A 16,197-nucleotide genomic window follows, 5' to 3' on the forward strand; every position below is an offset into this window, starting at 1 on the left:
TCAGCTTTTTTTTTCATTAATATCTCAGTTTCAACATCTGGTATGTTCTTTATGTTCTGTTGTGAATCAAATATAAGTTTATGAAATTTGCAAATTATTGCTATTTGTTTTCATTCATATTTCACACAACGCCCCAACTTGTTTGGAACTGGTGTTGTACAGAGTCACTTCAACACTACTAAACAATCCCTTTCAATTTTGATTTAATTGGCTCTGATACATTCTTTGATGCTACACAGTTGAATAAAATTAAATGTTACTTTCCATTTTAAACTCCATTTCCACTAATGTGTTTAATTGGAAAACCAAGATGAGATATTGATTATTATTTTCAGCTCCTGCTTATAGGCAGGCTTTACTCAAGATGAGACACACACACACAGAAAGACCCTACCTTCTCATTCATTATTCTTGGACAGATTGGTAATCATCTCTGACATGTCGTTTGCAGCATACTGTATGTTGATGAATAAAAGCTGTCTTACTCCTCTCCCTGTCTTGTGAACCGTCTGCTCAGATGGTGTTCATGTTAACAGTACATTAGGCTGGACTTGGTTCAAGTAGCCAGCTTAAGATGCATCCTACATCTTTGCAAGCATTAAGCATTAGAAAGTGATTTAACATTAGATACTCATAATTTTTAGTTTTTTAACAACCTTTCCACCTACTGCCCCCACTGTTATGTCTGATTTCAAATTTGCATAATTTGAGCCCTGCAAGCAAAAATGTCACTCTAAAACATGCGAATGACTAATCCTTTAACAGCCTCCTCATTTTGAACATTTCTTTTCACTTTACTGTTAGGTAGTGTTTAGAGATTCAAGTGGTTAGCTGTTTGCAAATGACAGAGATTTCTCTTTGCCTTTTAGAAGTTCAGTGCAGTTTCAATCATCATCGACAAGATGCTTTTAACTCAATATTACGGCTCCTTTTTTATTCCATGTCTTACCTTTCAAGGCTCACCAGCAGGCTGTGTTTTTTCTGCATCAAACTTAGTACGTTTGAGGAATCAGGATATGAGCTGTAATGAAGATAAATGGATTAGTTTAGTTTCAAGTAGGCATAGAAGAGCTTCCTTATGCTCTGCTGAAATTAAATTACACCCACTGAAAAATTACAGACAGGAAGCATCACATTACAGAACTCAGTCATGTTTACGCTGACCTGACCAACCTGGCTCTCTCTATGTACAGCTTGGTTTTTAGAGAGGAGATGAAACTATGCACATTTTCTGCCTTTTCTGCACAGTTTTACAAGTCTAATCAAATCTTCTTGAGGTTTGACTGTTTTTATTCCTTTATACAAACATTTATCTTTAACAAACAGAAACAAACTGATTATATCAGATAGCAGCAGGTTAAACTTTTGACTTCAGGCCTTCTACTTGTTGTCACATATTTATAAGGTCAGAGTGAACATTTAGAGCCAGAGGGATTGCTCAGACTGTAATCACATTACCAGGACTAAATTTGCATTCATGGGAAGTTCTTGTCTATTGTTCCTCTCTTCTGTGTCTGTTTGGATCTTTGTGTCAGATGAAGAGTGGACTGTTTAGTAAAAGTCACATGGCTGAAGAATAGGCAGATTTTAATGTTAATGTTATTGTTTTTTTTGATTATGCCCTATTCTTATTGTTTTCAGAATTGAATAAATTGTACTAAACTCAAGGATTACTGTGGAAAAAATCTCTGATCAGCTTGCAAATTTTAATATTTTTTCCAAGATCACTAAAGAGTGTGTTTGTTTTAGTGCCCTGTTAATAGGACTTTAAGTAGATGTCCAGTGGTTCTCAAACAGTAAAGTAAAAACAGTAAGCAGTAAATCTTCTGATGCAACGCCTCCACTGTCCCTCAACTTACTGGCACTACGTCTCTAATTATCAGTTGAGTGCAGCCTCTGTAAAACGTATTCAGCCCAAAGTTGATTCAGTTTTATAGTTTTGTTTTTTAGACCCAGAAAATAGTTTCTTCAGGTTGTGAAGTTTTGTTGTTCTCTTTTTATTATGCCATTGTGCAGCTACATGCTGTGTCACAGAGCGGATGGGGCTGTCTTGCTGCCCATAAGTAATGGCAGAGCTATCAGTCAGTGAGTAGCTCCTTTATAAAGCATTCATGAAACATGTTAGAGCTTCTGAGGGAAACAAACACCTAAGGAAGTGTTGCAATGTCAGTGTGGATGTAGAGCTTAGCTCAACAAACCCAGGAGTTTAATTTCACTCTTTATGAAATGTCATGACTCAACTACATATTTATAGGGTTTATAAATTTTTTGCTCAATCAGTGGGAAGAATGTCATGTTAATTTGTGTCTGAGGCAGTTAAAAGTAGTATATTTTTTTCTGTTGGTTCATTACACCTATGTGGACATAGAGCTGAGAACAACAAACCCAGAAGGAGTTTTATTTCACTCTTTATGAAAAGTCATCACTCAAATAGATATTTATAAAAGGTATATAAGAATTTTCAAACATTTCCTATGGTTTGCAGTCTGTGGGCTCTATACTTTGTGCTCTTACAAGGTTACACTGCCCACGATGATGAGAAGTGTTAGGAAGGGAGGAGATCACTTACAAAAATGCATGAGACAGGTACGGGGTATTGAGTAACACACACATACTGAAGGAAGCATAATCCTGTCAGTGTGGACACAGTGCTGATAACAACTAATCCAATAAATCCTGTGTGATTACACTTATGATAAAAAAAAGTCATTACTCAATTAAATATTTGTAAAGGATGTATTTAAGTTTTGCTAATCAATGTAACTAATGTCACATTAATTTTGTTGCTTAAGACCAAAGCAAATAATTTCTATGCTTTGAAAATCTTTTGGCTCTTTTTTGTGTCACAAGGATACTCCATTGCACTGCTATTTACAGCCTCATAGAGTGGGTGGGGCCATCTCTCTTCCCCCACATGGTGACAGGGCCAATGGTTAATGAGGCACATGTAGTGAAACAACAACTAAAGGATGCATCCAGTCATTTTAAACACAGAGCTGAGAACAACAAACCCACCCAGCAGGGGGGTGGGGGTCCAGGGAATGACCAGGGTTGTGTCGATCTTTCTCCCCGCCCAGTGGTGCCCTCTAACGGTTTACTCTCTACATCTACTCCTTACTTCAGCCTCAATCATTGACCTGAACATTCCTTAAAGTTCTGCACAGCACTGTATTTATGTGGAGTTTATTTGATTTTCGCTACATTTACAAGAGGAATGCCACATATTCTACTTTCAAAGAATCAGCCTCAGTGATGGACTGCATTATTGCAGCTTGTCAGTTTAAGCTAGGAGGACTCATCTAAAGGGTCTAACTCTGTGTTCATGTTTTAATGCAGTTTGGCAGGAAAGACTACTTATAATCTCTGAGAGTTTAGAATTTAAATGTATAAGAGGCAGTCACCATGAGGAGTACCTCAAACTGAAATCATTGGACCATATTTAAAAGTGTTTCTCTGAGGCTCAAAAGCGCTTTGTTTTCCCCAAGAATTAGGGCAGATGAGGGGATTTAGGCTGCCATGAGCAATTTGGAAGTTATTTTCAGTCACAGGAGATGAGCCTAAAAGATCAATAACAGCAGAGTCTGCTTTGTCTGAGTATTGGAAGTCTTGATAAGAGGTGCTGCTAAAAATTCTTGCTCAGTAAAAGAAGGTGTTTCTTGTCTTTGACTGCACCAGAAATATTTCTGTTCTAATGACTTCATATCATTTCTGTGTTCTCATTATTAATGCAGAAATTGATAAGTTTAGTTAGTTTTTTAATTAGAAATTTGTGTTGCAGCACAGTGATATGTGTGTGTGTTTGTTTTTGCCCAGGTGATGAAACTACGCAAGTTGGCTCAGCAGATCGCAAACTGTCGCCAGTGTCTGGAGCGATCCAGCGCACTCATCACACAGGCTGAACAGAGCCTGAAGGAGAACGACCACGCCCGCTTCCTCCAGACTGCCAGAAATGTAGCAGAGAGGTGGGTGAAATATGCTGACATTCATGAATTTGTGCACAAAAACTCACCACAAAGTGAAAAGTTAAATGGATACAAATGTAACTTTCAATGTTAACTGAACTTTCTAATATTGCAGTTTTACTGCTGCATTTTGACATTTGTAAATCAGTTAAAACATAGATGAATTAAATGAAATGCTGATATCATGGTTGAGCAATCCATTACTGTTACTGTTATAGCAAAAAAAAAGCAGTCTTAGTAAATGCATTGAAAAAGTCTGAACAATTGAAACAAATCAAAAAGCAATCCTCACTAAGCATCACCTCACTAAGCATGGTTGCATTTTACATTGGCTGTCAACTGTAAGGAGCCAACACATGCAGTTAAACCAGAGACCTTGACACAGTGATTATTCATTAACTCAAATTAATCATCTAACTCTACAGCCTCAAATGCTAATGAACGTATAGTGTCATCCACTGTTAACATAATTTGAATAACATTTAATAATTATAAGAAACTGGGATTCGGAGAGAAGAAGACCTGCATTTATACCTATGTTTAAAAAGAGACTTAAGTAATCAATTAATCAGTCACTGAAACAAAGCTCATTTGTGTAGTACTTTTCATGCAATAATAATGTAGCAAAAAGTGCTTTACATCTACACAAATCAATAAGAAACTATTTAATACCATTTCCCCCAATCCAACCCAAGCACAAGGTCAGAACAATGTTATCATAAAGCACTGGTGGGAATCACTTTGCAAAAGTGCCCTCTCTGATGCCCCTATGGTTCATGAAATATGATGAAGTCCTTTTCCAGGGTGCCTTTCCAGTGGACAAAACATAACAAAGCACCCTGTAGGGTGCCATTCCAGTCAGTAAAACATGGCTGGGTCCCCTCAAGGGTGGCCTTCCAATAGACAAAGCATGATTAAGTACCCCCTATGGTACCCTTCCACTGGAGAAAATGTGACAATTTGCCCTTCCCTTCCCAAGTTCCCAAGAGACAACTGTTTCAGTAGAGCAGTCCTTTTCCAAACTGAAGCTGCCATCCTAACTCTTTTTTGTCAAAGAAATAAAGGTCTAGAATTCACTTTCTGTTTTACTGTAGAGCTGTAGTCAGTATAATCACATAATAAGAACATTTAATCCTAGCTTGGATTTCCAACTCCTGTAAATGTATGACAAGTTGTTGTGCCGTGGTGCCCCGCCATGTACAGCAGGTGCCTTTTTATCTGTTTCTTTACTCCTGCCCTCAAACATCCTGAGTCTGCCACTGTAAAGACTCAATAAAAAGGGGTTCTGACAAACTGAGGAAACACTATAAACACAGCACGTAAGGTTCAAATGTTAAAATTCAAGAGTAAAGATGGGAAAAACAAAGCATTGATAAGATCAAAAATGAGGAACTAAAGGTACACACTAAAAGCTTTAGACCTAATTCTGTAAAATATGTTAGAATGAATGGTAAATGGACTTGAGCTTGTATAGGGCTTTTCTGGTCATCTGAATACCCAAAACGCTTTTTACACCACAGGTCGCACCTACCCATTCACACCCATTCACTCACACATTCATTCACTGATGGCAGAGGTTTCTATGGAGAACTGGGGCCTTTGATGGTAGCCAAAGAACAAAAACACCCTACACGTTGTTGCTCTAAAGCTATTAAACACTTTATTTTTCTTTATGTTTTACATGTTTTCTCTTATTATAAAATAGTCATTAATGTCATCTTTTTGTAGATGTAGCCATGCTATCCTGTTACAGCACACAAGCTTTATTTACAAGAACAGACAATACAACTTTAAAACTCTTAACTTTACCATTTTTCCTTTTAAACCACCTCCCTATACAGGCTCTTCACTTTCTTCCATTTTCAGAGAGTTGGGTTTGTTTTTCTAATACTGAGTCTTTTCAGCATTTGGCCTGGTGGTTTATTGAGCGACTGGTCTGTCTCACAGTGGAGTAAAAGTCTTATGCACTAGCACTGCTCTGCGCTCTGCTCAGTTACCCTTCCAGCTCTGTGGTTCAGGCTGCTTCCTGCCACAGATGGCTCCCTGATGCTCAGAGCAGAAATTGAAGGAGCATATTTCCACAAAGCTGTACACACTATGGAGGCAGTTTGTCGAGGTGTGTCCAGCCTGTTGTGATTGGATGGATCCTAGGTTAATACACAGCTCTGTTTTTTTTTATATGGTGCAAGGTTTAAATTGTCAGACTTCTTCTTAATGTCATGAATATTTCTAACCTTATTTTCCAAACTTCTCTCTCTGTTTCTTTTTCACTCTACCATCCATCTCTACTCCTTGCCTTATCTCCTGGTGCTTCTCCCCTTCTTCGTCACCTTTTATCCTCTATGACTGCACTGCCCTTTTCCTCTAATCACTTGATCTGACATCCTGACCTTCGTCTATTCCCTCACCCCTTCACCTTTCCCCTGTCCTGACATTTTTCCTTTCCTGACCCCATGTCATGACCAAATAAAGAGTTGCCATGGCGACAGCCTCCTCCCAGGTACTCATCCCTGACGTCAACCTGAATGAGGCATTTGACAACTTTGCCCTGGACTTTTCCCGTGAGAAGAAAATTCTGGAGGGCCTAGATTACCTAACAGGTGAGAGATTTGTTAGGCTGATGTAGATGGAGGCAACTGTTTATCATATAATCTTTCATTTAAAAAATCATGATTTATTTTTTATGAAATAAAAATGTCCTTTGTGGGTGATGGAATTGGCAGATAGATTAACATGTTCAACCTGCTTTTTAATTTTTGTTTTGTTTTGTTTGTAGCTCCAAACCCTCCATCCATTAGAGACGAGCTGTGCACCGCCTCCCACGACACCATTACTGTCCACTGGACGTCTGAGGATGAGTTCAGTGTCACTTCCTACGAGCTGCAGTACACCATCTACACCGGCCAGACTAACTTTATCAGTGAGTTATCAGCACACCAACAATCTTAAACACTCACTAATCACTTTAATAAAGATATACCTCTTCAACTGTAACCTAGCAAAGCTAATGGATTGGCCAGGTTATCAAGCCGATCCATTCTGAAACGATTGAGTGCGGTCTTAGAATTGGCAGACCAATCAGCTTCATTTGAGGAGAAGAGGCAGTAGCTATGAATGTGGTTTAGTAGTGCTGCATGGTGTGGCTGGTGTAGTATCTTGCCTGGATGTAGCTATGGCTGCAGTTTAACTGAAGTGGACAGCATTTCTTTATCTACTGAACAGCAAAGAACTGTGCTGAAAGTTTGTCTGATTTCCTCTTCTCCCAACCAGCTTCAGGAAGAGTTTGACTTAACACCTGGTTCCACTGATAGATATTTGTTTTGTCACTAGGATTCTCCTAAAATGAATGTGACAGGCAGAACAATTGTTCAATCACCCTTCAAGATTTTACTTTGATGGTTCTTCCCTTCCCAAACGAAGGCTATGGGTGGTTGCCCAAATGGTTATGAAATACTGTATTCCATGCAATGGATATATAAAACAGTCTATCTACCGTGTCACATTCATTCAACTGTTCTCCAACACAAATACATAACAAGCCAATCACATAGCATCAACCAATCAATGCAAGTGAGCATGTAGACATGGTCAGCATGATCTGCTGGAGCCCAAACCAAGCATCAGCATGGGGAAAAAGGGAATTTATCTGAGCTTGAACGTGCTGTGATTTTTGTCAGTCTGGTCAGAAACTGCAGATTTATGGGGGGTTTCAGACACAACCATATCAAATGGTCTGAAAAACAGGAAATATTCAGCAGCAGTTCTCTAGGCCAAATGCCTTTTTGATGTCAGAGGTCAGAGGAGAATGTCCTGACTGGTCTGGACTGGTAGAAAGGCAACAGCAACTCCTAGGATACTTCAAATTCAGTAAAAGAACATGCACTTCTACTGTGGAGTCTTCCTGTTTTGACCTTTTAACTGTATCCTGTACGTATCTGTTTATGCAGTTGGAAAATTAAGAATATATGCATTTTAATTTGGCCCCAAAGGCCCCCTGACAGAATAATGTATTCAAACGTTTGTTAGGATAGAGCTTAGATAAAGGTTCTGCTTTGGTTTTAAAGAAGAACAGAGTGGACTCAATTGCGCCCAGTTGCCTTACATTCATAGATCAAATAAAATTCATGAAAGACATTTTGCTAAAGATTTGCACAGTAACATGAAAGACCAAACAGTCTTGTCAGTATCCTTTGTGCTTTCAGCTTTTGGAGAAAGAGTAGGTAACTTTTTTAAAGAAAGTGATAAAATAATCCTTTTCATGCATACAAAATGTTAAATTGAAAGACACTAAAAATAACACCACCCTGCTTTGTTAATATAAGTGGAGTGTTCAATATGAATGGACTGAGGCCACTAACGGCTTCAATTGTACCCACTATCTACTCCATCTCAAGGTCCAATTCACAAAGCATATTGCAACAATGATACTGAAGTGTATTCAAGTCCACACTGAGAAAAATTAGTTTGAGCAAAGGCAAGTGTAACTTCATTTAATCTGTGATATCAACAATAAAAATAAAAGGTTTTAGTTTTACATAAATGCACCTAATTTTGAAGTCAGTTTATATTTGTTAAAACATGAAATGTTGGTCATCTTTTCCTGAACAAGATTAGTTAATGTAAAGTAAGACAAGCTTCCTAAAGTTATCCACATAAGAGAACATGATCTTGTTATTTTACTTTATTTTAAAATGCAAAATACTGCAGTACCCATGACCTATCAACATCCCCTGTGGTGCATTATGGGTCTTTCCAAATTAGTGAAAAAGAGCTTTTCAAACAACCAGGAATATTGATGATTGATAAGATTAGTGGATTTCAAATATTTCCCATGATGCCCCCATGGGCAGAGTGTTTATATGTGTTTTGATGGGTTTAAATGTGCTCAGGTGAGTTTAGATGTTGCCTGTTGTACAGAGATCACTGCTGGAACACCCGATATAAAACATGAATGTTACACCTTAATGCGTGGTGTGCCTGTGGTAGAGCAGTGTGAAGAAAAAAATCTTCCCTACCCATCAATCAAACATGATAAAAATAATAGCGATGATAATATAAAGCCGTTCTAAAACAATATCTGGGTCTTATTGTTCACATTAAAGAGCCTGCTCTTTGAACCAGCTCGTTCACAAATAACTCGTCACTACAGTATAGTAAAAGAAATGTCTTTGGAGTAGGGCTGTCGTGATTTACCGATATTGACGATAATCGTGGTATTAAAAAATAAAACTTCAATATTGTGTTAAAAATGTGCATATGATTATTATTACTGTTTTCTACATCCGCCCCTGTTTTCTTCCGCCCTGCTTCATCTCCCTCCTGTAGCACCCTAACAACCCCCTTCCTCCTCACACACAAACACTGACCCTTCGCAATGACACAGCAGCTGCAGTGCCTCCTTATTTTGAGTGTAATTCATCTGCCAAAAGAGGGAACACAACATAAATAAAGTTAAAGATAAATTTGATTAATTGTCCCATTATTATTTAATTTTTTATTGAAATCATGATAATATCGTTATCGTGACATTTTTTGCCCACGATAATCGTGAAGTGAAAATCTGATATCGTGACAGCCCTACTTTGGAGTCATCTGTCTTGGGGGTTTAGCCATCAACTTTCTCTTCTCTGCTGCACTCTGAACTCTTATCCTGACTGTGTTAGCATAGACTAGGTAGAACAAACAGTGACAAAGTGAGCTGTTATGAAATTGAAAAATAAAATGTCAAGAAAACATTTTAAGAGAAAAATGTGTACATCAGAAAATATGAATAGAAATTGAAGAAATATACAAGGCAGTGAAACACAGAGACTGTATTGTACTTTTGCATGAAGGTAAAGGATGTATGCATGAACACAAACATTGCAGGGGACCACAGTAAACTGGGGCGCCACAGTAGTTTCTGTATTGTCTTATTTTCATATATTTAATATTTAATACAAACCCTTTTGCATAACCTATTTTCTGTCCAGCCTAAGTCTTTGTGGTTTTCCATGCTTGGATTTATAGAAAAAAGGGATGAGACTTACTATAAAAATAGGCCATACAATGCAGATCACAGGAGAATTGGATCACCTTTTTACCATTTAGTGACTTTTTAACAAGAAGCTGAAGAGCAAAGGGGTTTGGGGAAACTTTAATCACTGCTGCTCTATTATGTGGCCTCATTTCTTTCTAAACCGATGCTGCCAAATTTTGGATTTTTTTTTTTTTTTTTTAAGCATTTTGGAATGCTTTTCTTGTTGTAGCTGCATCTTTGAGAACTGCAGCCAGATTGTTATTTTAGGTACAATTATTTATATTTTGGCTCTTTTGTATCCAGTATCACCAGCACACGGCCATCTTCCCTCAAATTTTTATCATTTTTGCCAAATTCATGTTATGTACTCTCAGCCAATTCAAAATGACACAATCATGTGTTCCAGAGCATTCTTCATAATTAGACTGATGTATATATATATATATATATATATGTATATATATATATATATATATATATATATATATATATATATATATATATATATATATATTTATATATATATATATATATATATATATATATATATATATATATACATATATATTAGTTAATGGCCACTGCCTTCCTCTCTAAGCTTTCCCACAGCACTTAACAGGATGTAGATATAAGACGCTCAGAAGTAGCATAGCAGTTAGCGTGTATTAGGAACAGCTCAATATGACAGTTTTTTAAGTAGTAAATGGAAAGAAAGTGTTATGTAGGCTGTTGAGGGTTGAAATCATGTAAAACTACTCAACTGAAGTGAAAAGAGGCCACATATCAAAGCACGATTCTAATCTGCAAAGAGGAACAAAGGCTGGTGGTGCTAGCTTTTAATGTTAGCCAAGCCGTGAAGAGTAAATTGTCAGTTGCACCGTACATGTGGTGTTTAACACCTAACAACACATGGCTTTATGTTAGCTCTTATTTAGCCAGTTAGCACATTGACCACTACCACACAACAGCTAAATTACATCCGCCACAGAAAACACCCATATTCTTTCCTGTCTTTTTATGATACCATTTTGACTTTAGATGCTGGAGGGGGCCTCTCTATTCTTACCCATGGGTTAGACTCAAAATCGGCGCAATTTGTTCACCTCAAATGCTACAATAGCCCTGTATCAGGGAGACCTGTTGTCTAAAATGTAACTAGATTTTGATTGTGTAAAGTTTTTCAGCAATTCAACATCAGGCATCAGCTGCTCGGCATTACATCTCATTGTTTATTTGTGCACAAGTAAAGGGGCAAAAGAGTTCACAGCTGAGGAGGAGAGGAACAGGAGCACAGGTGAAAAATCAGAGTGGATAATGGTAACACAGGAGAGCTTAAAATGAGCCCTAATGGAAGAAATGTTTCATGTACATAATCATCCATATTCAAGCATGTGCACACACACAAACACACACACCTGTGCCTCTCTACCTGCCCTTCCCTCTTTGATCCTTTCATCATCCCCTCTTCTTTCCTCTCCCCTGAGCAGCCTGACATTTCTCTGTCTAACCGAGCAACTCAAGTGCCCCAGACATTTGAAACATCAGGATACATTTCAGCTGTTAGTCTGAGTGACTCAGATATTCAGCTGCGTGCTGCCACAGAGTCCTCTGAGATTCACAGGAGAAACTGAGAAAAGGAGAAACCCATTTAGCCTGCAACGCCACTTGAGTTTTTACCATTGCATTTTCCTCTGACTTTTCAAGTGGCTAAATGCTCCCACTTGAAAGCTATCCTGTCCCTCTCTCTCTTTCTCTCCCACTCTGTTTCTCTCAACCTGGCCTCATCCTCAGACTTAGTTAGAGAGAGTGAAGGGCTGTGGGGTCTTTTGAACCCCGCCTCTGCAGGATCGTCCAAGCACAGCAGCAGAAAATAGAATCACTAGTGAAACCAAAAACCATTAAGAAAGATAAGCAGAGTCAAAAGAGAATATCACTGCAAGTGGAGATGTCTTCACTGTAGCTGTGTTGGTGTGACCTGGTGCACTCTGTAAGGTCTAGTGTTGTTGACTTTTTAGTTTATTTGCCAGAAAGCAAAACCAGCTGTCCACTTCTACTGTACATACACTTCTCTGTAAATGCTTTCCACTCTCTAAGCATGTGTTTAGCATATTATAGGTTAGGTTTTTTTTTGTTTGTTTGTTTTGTTTTTTGTTTTTTCAAATAAACACTCAGAAACTTAAGGTAATCAGTTTATACTATACAGTGTACAAAAACATTGCACCAACTGATGCAATTAGGCATGAAGCCACTGTGACATTAGGGTTACCAGTTTTAATGATAACATTAGGAAATTCCCCCAGGGTTATCTTATTGTTCAAATTTTAATCATCATTAAAACTGTTAATATTATAGTGAAGCCTGCAACCTATTGTTTTACAGAGGTGAATGGTAAAAAGAACATCCACAGGTGGTCTCCTGATGTAAAGAAACATCTCAGGCATGAGAAGACATCACTAGCCTATTCCTCTCCTCGGCTCTCTCACTAATGGAGTCTGTATACCACAGCTCTCAGATACCCCCTCTTGCAGGCCTCCACAGTGAGATGCCACCTCTGTCAGAAAGTGACATATTTGCCAGTACAACGTATTAACTGTTTTTGAGTTAAACGAACAGTGGTTCACTTTAGCCACATTAACTTTGGCCTCTATTGCTTCTACTTCTTCAGCTAAAGCTGATGTAGCTATGCTATCCATGTAGGTAATGTTACTACATAAGCTGGTGTAACTACATTAGCTTTAGCTACATAAGCTTTTGCTAATGTATCCAAAGCTAATGTAACTACATTAGCCACTTAGGTAATGTAGCAACACAGCTAAAGTCACTACAACAAAAAAGTAGCATAAGCTAAGGTAACAATTGTAGCTTTGTTTGCTTTAGTTTAAGCAGTTAGCTACTTAGCTATGTTACCTATGCAGCTAATGTGGCTTTGTCAGCTTTAACTTTAGCTACATTAGCTGCATTAGAGTGTTTCTATGGAGGACAAGCTTTTTCCTGTATGCAGACTGTTTTTGGCTTTATTAAATCTTTCTCATTAAGTTTTGCAGGTCAAGTTTGAAAATTTTAACTTTTGGTGTCCCAAACCTTACTTTAACCCTCACCTAACATTAACCAGAAGTTTCATCTGGTTTTATTTTGTAAGTTTTAGCATGTATTTCCACCTTGACAGAGGCGGTGTGTCACAGTATTGGTCAGCATGAGTGGTGTCAGAGAGTAGCGGTCTGCAGCCAGACTATCTTGGGCTCACCTGCACCAATCATTGTTACTGTCTGTCAGAGTGCAGACAAGAAAGCAGGAAGCAAGAAATCCATTCATAATATCAAACTGCATCAGCATTATACATCAAATTAAACCAAAATGAGGTACCTTCAACTCACTGCTGAAGGGTAAAAACTCAGACTGTGGGAGTATCATGCACTAAAAGAGAGTGGACAAGGATGTCTATGCGTTTCGACTCCAATGAGTCTTCATCAGGACAATGCGAAGACATCCTTATTCTATAAAGGATTTTTACATCACAGGGTGCCTTTGATATCTCTACCATGGACTTCTTTTGCAAATAATCTGGCAATTCATTAATTCATTTTTTAGAGTTTCACTGATTCATTTTAAATCTTAAAGGTGAATATGAAAAACACAAATTAATTGTAAGTATTTCTATAGATTCTGGTGTAATTGTTACCACAGTTGCAGCAGCAACTTTGCATGCTGTACTAAATACGCATCATATTTATCATGGCCTTCGGTAAAAATGTCACTATTCACCCTTTTTTGGCTGTAAAGTGATACTGTTTTTTATCCTTCCCTCTTGGCCCGTGGCTGTAATATCTATGCCTCCTCTCCTATAAAACCAACAGGCATGGAGGCCAATAGCCTCAGTAGCCTCCATACTCATCTGTTTTCCTGCAGCTGAGGCAGTTTGTCGTGTCTGTCTGGACTAATACAAGTCCAACCCACCTGCTACCACCTCCACATGACTTCAAAGAATATTAATACAATTTCTGTTGTCAGTTTGTGCATTCTCTGGTGAGGCCTGCATGTTAATCACACCAGAGATGTGTCTACCTGCTGACTCCAGCTGACAGCTTCATCCGTCTGAAATGTGTATTCATGAGCGCTGGCCTATGGTGAGGTATAAATATGATTATCACAGGTGAAAAGTAGGATCAGAGTCAGCATTAGGACAGCCCGTTGTTTGATAAAATTGCTCTCTCCCACTAACTCAGTGGGGCATCTTTCAGAAATAGAGCAAGATGAATCTGTTAGTTGAAATGGTAGAGCTTTAATATTGTATTGCATCAAAGAAAACTGTCGTATTTCCTGCATACCTTGTGTGTTTTTTTTTTTTCACCCACCTCTTTTCACTCTCAAATGCTCATACTGTACTCATAGACACGTAGCACCTGGTGCAATACAAACTGGTGTATTTCTCTGCTGTTTTCCTTTTCTTTTCACATTCAGTTCACTTGAAAGTCACAATGCTCAACAAAGCTGCTTTTGCTTGTGTTCCCTTTTCAGCAGCAGAAGCAGGGATGGAGTATTTCTGTGTACTGACCTAATTTGATTTAGCAAAAAGGAAGAGGAGCTACGGAGATCAAAAGCTTTAAAAATGGAAAGCAGTGTGAAGTCCTTCTACCTCTTCTTTTTCCCCCGTTCCTCTTTTTGAAAGCCCAAATAACATTGCAGTTTCCCCATTTCCTACAGAAACGGCTCAGACGACAGGTGGGAGGAGTAGTTTTAGAAGCAACAGTTGAACAGTGCTTGCTTTTTGGGTGGAAATCAGGATTTCATTGTGGAAAGCTTATGTACTTTAAGATCAGAAAAATGCATATGAATTTTCTTCCCTTTGACTTTGTCCTTTAGCTTAAAGGCAGCTAAAACTTCATGTTGTGTTTTATAGATTTTTCCTACAAAAATCCCATGGACCTCAGCAGATATGTGAAGCCTTCACTCTAACTTTAACAGACCCCTTCCCTCATTCATTCTTTAAGCTGCCTCACTTTTAAAGGCCATATTTGCGTTCTGTGAAGTATTTATATTTACAAGCAGACTCCCGGTCATTACTTATGCATGCTTTTGCCGTCTTTTTTAATAATTTACAATGCATCCTCACCAGAAGGGACAAGGCAGGCATGGCCCTGAGAGCTTCCTCCCCGCTTTTTCCCTCCATATCAGCGACGGGTAGAAAAAAAACAAAACAATCAAAAGGACTGTTATTTCAACTTCAGCTCCACAAACATTAACCTCAGCTGTAGTGCTGCTAAACAAGATGCTTTGTTTGTTTTGGCAAGATTTTCTATGAATGTGTTTAGAATATTCTAGGTGGGAAAAAAACAGAAAATTTGAGCGTGGCGGTCAGTGGCTGTGCCTCGCAAAAAACTTTGTGTCTGGTGTTGTGTTGGCTCATCACAGCGGGATTAATCAACCTGTTTATGAAGTTCAAGGTTTATCTAGCAGGGTAATAAAAACTGATTAATATTCATCGTGTTGTTACACAAACGAGCATATTTACAGCATTTGGAGATGCTCCAAATTCTGCTACAAAGGAATATTAATCAGCTCTCTTCACCTGTCCTCTCTGACAACACCAATAAAATGTGTGAGAAACACAGCCAGTGTGCTGAAAGTGGGAAACTTCACACTGTTTATTTTTTCACACATCAACTAGAAGCATATGCAGGGTAGCACATTAAGCTAACTGTGATTTTTTTTTTTTTTTTTTTTTTTTTTTTTTTTTTTTTTTTTTAATGGCCGGTTTAATATATGCACAGGCATTCTCCAATCAAGCCACCACAACAACTCTGCCATCAGTAATCCAGTGTTCTTTGTTTCAGCAGCACTCCTAAAAGCTCCTGCAAGAAACTTGTATTTTGGGCTGACTTTGGCACTCCATGTGAACATGTGAACACATGAAAAACCTTGTTGGAAGTCCATATTCTAATGTTGTTACTGCCAAAAAATAAGGGATGTAATGGTATAAAAATCTTAAGTTTTGATAATACCTCAGTAACAAGTCCATGGTACCGTATTTATTGCAGTTTCAAAAATGACAACAAAGGAAGACGTAGAGGGAAAGTGACGTCAACATTTATGATTGCATTTTAATTAAATATCATAATATGGCAAAAAAAAAGGTGCCATCAAGTTTGCTTGAAGCTTGAAAATATAAACCCATACTTTTGCTCCAGCGTGTTTTTTTAACCTTCTCAAACCTTTTGT

At 38.1% G+C, this 16,197-nt stretch overlaps 1 protein-coding gene across 2 annotated transcripts in view; it reads left to right on the forward strand.

Annotated features, from left to right (window-relative positions):
* The window catches only part of mid2 (midline 2), a 165,225-nt gene that overhangs the window by 112,844 nt on the left and 36,184 nt on the right, over positions 1–16,197 (forward strand). For both annotated transcript variants that reach the window (XM_041797602.1, XM_041797603.1), the window contains 3 exons: positions 3,814–3,962; positions 6,435–6,562; positions 6,739–6,882. In XM_041797602.1, the coding sequence (XP_041653536.1) occupies positions 3,814–3,962; positions 6,435–6,562; positions 6,739–6,882 (421 nt within the window). The remainder of the gene's footprint in view (positions 1–3,813; positions 3,963–6,434; positions 6,563–6,738; positions 6,883–16,197) is intronic.

This window comes from Cheilinus undulatus, linkage group 10 (assembly GCF_018320785.1).
Source record: "Cheilinus undulatus linkage group 10, ASM1832078v1, whole genome shotgun sequence".
Classification (NCBI taxonomy): domain Eukaryota; kingdom Metazoa; phylum Chordata; class Actinopteri; order Labriformes; family Labridae; genus Cheilinus; species Cheilinus undulatus.